Source organism: Daktulosphaira vitifoliae, unplaced genomic scaffold, assembly GCF_025091365.1.
Source record: "Daktulosphaira vitifoliae isolate Bord-2020 unplaced genomic scaffold, ASM2509136v1 Scaffold_2, whole genome shotgun sequence".
Taxonomy (NCBI): domain Eukaryota; kingdom Metazoa; phylum Arthropoda; class Insecta; order Hemiptera; family Phylloxeridae; genus Daktulosphaira; species Daktulosphaira vitifoliae.
This window is the reverse complement of record NW_026099573.1, coordinates 3,476,053-3,479,141: the sequence shown is the minus strand read 5'-3', so window position 1 is coordinate 3,479,141 and position 3,089 is coordinate 3,476,053. Positions and strand designations below refer to the sequence as shown.

The following is a 3,089-nucleotide window of genomic DNA, read 5'->3' as shown; positions in this document are numbered from 1 at the left end:
TTTTATGAAAATCGGTGACCCCATCACCGTGAACTCCCCTTGTAAAATTTAAACAGTTAAAAAATGTTACACATTATTTTTTTTGTGGGAGAATTTCCGAGAATATATTTAATAGATAAACCTTTTATGAGTAGGTTATTATGATTAGAAATATTTTTTAATACACTTAAGCGACTCCCAGATAAGGGGGTACATTACATACATATACATTATAACAAAATAACAATGAAAAACATTGGATAACAAAATAATTAATGAAATAATTTTTTATAATTATTATACATATTTTTAGATTAGTTTATTTGTTTCAGCAGTTGACCATTATAATGTAGGGCGAGGTTAGATGACAAGGTTAAGATTCGATCATTTTTTCTGAATTCTTTGAGTGGATTAATAAATTGAAATATGTATGCAGTAAGTTTATGAGAACTTATTCCATTTTTTGCATAAAACCATGAATTTGTTTAATTATTTCTTTCATCTTGTAAAGAAAAAATTTATCATATTTATGGAGTAACATGACAGAAAATATAGCAAAAGAAATAAGTCTCTTAATATATAGACGTTAAGCTGTACTTTTAGAATATTCTAGAGAGACAGTTAAATGTACATTAGAATTCTAGTAAAAAAAGGTTTGTTGTTAAAAAATTATACAAAAAAACATTCTATATAAATTTCTTACCACAACTAAAATTATGTGCGCGCATTTGTGTTATTACTAGTGGCTACGATTTCCACTAGAGATGTTTATTCTAGCTAAGATGTTTTTGAGTGATTTTGAGAAATACTGAATTTGTCATCTTTTCTTATTTGTTAATTTACTTTGCCTTATCCTATACTTAAAGATGTTAAAAATAATTTTAGAAAAATTTTACGAATCATCAAAAGATCTAATTTTAGTTTATATTTAATAACGAAGTTGCGTAAATCTTTTTAGTTATCGGTAAACTCGATTGGAAAAATATCCTCGTCGTACGTGGTAGCTGTATTCCTGTTGAGTTCTTTTATAACCTTTATTAAAATAATAAATATTGTTAAAATTATTAAAATTAATGAAACCATATAGATAAACCCAACCAACTAGTATTAAAAAACCGAGCACAGGGGAGTCGCGGCACAGTGGTGACGTGCATTAGTTGGGTCAAGTATAATATTATCTGACAGTGATTAAAATCACTATCATAAAAAACACTTCGATGCAAATATTTAGATAGTATTAAATTTTAAAAAATTGATGGTTGATTCCAAAAGCTACATGATTTATTTCAAGTTTTATGATTAATGAGTGTAATATATGAATAAATAATAATTATAGCAATTAAATTTAATATAAAATTGATATTCAATAATTTAATTTTGTAATTTTTACGGAGATATTATAAAAATAATAAAGAAGTTATATTTTGCTTTACTTTTACTAGTATAAAAATTTAAAAGGCATGATGCAATACTTTTTAATAAAAAATTTTTAAATTTGTAATTTTTTTGGAGATTTCCCCCATTTACGGGGAATGAGGGAAATTTTTTCAATTTTTGAGGGTAATGTCTTTGACTAGATATGATTTGTGATTTTTTGACGTATCGTTGAAAGAAACCAGTTCGGTGAGAGCTGAGAAAAAGCGGTAACAGACACAAAAAAAAAACACATCATAGTAAAACTAATATCTTCTCAGCTAAAATTGAAGAAAAAAGTTATAATGAAAAATCATAATAAATTTTAAAAACCATAAATAGTATTAAATAAAATTTTTGCTACATCTATCAATTAAATTAACTAGTAATTTGTGATTATCATTAAAATTATATTCTTTTACAGAACAATTATATTAATTTTTTTTGTTTGAACGTTGCCTGTAACCAGGTGTTTTTCTTTCATCTAAAAACTTTGTTCTTGTTCCTGTTGTACCAATTATAAGTTCATTGTTGGCCAAGTCAATTGTACACTAATTAAATTATTGCTAATATAATGTTCCATTTAAATTTATTAACTGTATTCATAAAGACAATATTATCACTACTTTTATGTTGCCCCTTCAAGCACTTAGCTAAAGGGGCTTTTCATTAATGGTAATATCAACTACCACAAATAAATTAAATTAACTTGAAAAATTCAAATTTTATAGAGTTGTAAATCCTAAAGGAATTTATAATTAAAAAAAAAATAAGTACTGTAGTGATTCGGCATTGTAGACTTTAGTATAGATTGATAGCTATCAGTGATTAACATCACTGTTGGATAAAACGCTCATTTTAAAATGTTTTTATTCAATTGTGCATAAAAACCCAGTACAGGGGGGTCGCGGCACAGTGGTGACGTTGCATAGTTGGATCAAGTATAATGATATCTGACAGTGATTAAAATCACTATCAAAAAAAAAACGCTTCGATGCAAATCTTTAGATAGTGTTTAATTTTAAAAAATTGGTGGATTATTCCAAAAGCTTCATAAACTGCTAGTTCCTTATTAATATTCTGATTAAGATAAAGTATGTCAAATGAAAAAGGGATTATTAAAAAATAGTAATTCCCATAAAAAAATTATATTGATCAATACACTTTTCAATAAGTAATAGCATTATAAAGTTAAAAATGTAAAAAATAAAATTGAGAATTTTCACACAATAATAGCATTTGGTAGCCATTTTCACCGTGAAGACAAAATAAAGTCGAAATTTTTTTTTTACATAATAAAGAAGATTACATTAGCTTTAATTTAAGATATATATAAAAGTGTCAGACTTTCCGGAACACTTTCAAAATTTAAGTTGAAAAAGTCAATTTTTTGTCAAAAAGTTGTCATTTTGAATCCCCCCCTTAGGCAGGTAAAAANTCAAAAAGTTGTCATTTTGAATCCCCCCTGTAGGCAGGTAAAAAGTCAGATTTATAAAAAAAATATACCAAATAATAGGTAAAGAAATCATGCATCTACAAAAAAAAGAATTATATTAATCCATACATCTTTCAAAAAGTTATAGCATTATAAAGTTAAAAATATAAAAAAGAATTTTTTTACAAAAATCGTATTTTTTTTATTAAGTTTAATGTCTGTTTTCACCATGAAGATAAAATAAAGTCCGAAATTTTTTTTT

The 3,089-nt window shown here is 25.5% G+C and overlaps 1 protein-coding gene across 1 annotated transcript in view; it reads right to left on the bottom strand.

The window, feature by feature from the left end:
* The window catches only part of LOC126900114 (protein DDI1 homolog 2-like), a 10,043-nt gene continuing 6,954 nt past the window's right edge, over positions 1-3,089 (bottom strand). The window contains exon 5 of the mRNA XM_050675599.1: positions 1-1,943. Within this exon, the coding sequence (XP_050531556.1) occupies positions 1,827-1,943 (117 nt within the window). The 3' untranslated portion in view covers positions 1-1,826. The remainder of the gene's footprint in view (positions 1,944-3,089) is intronic.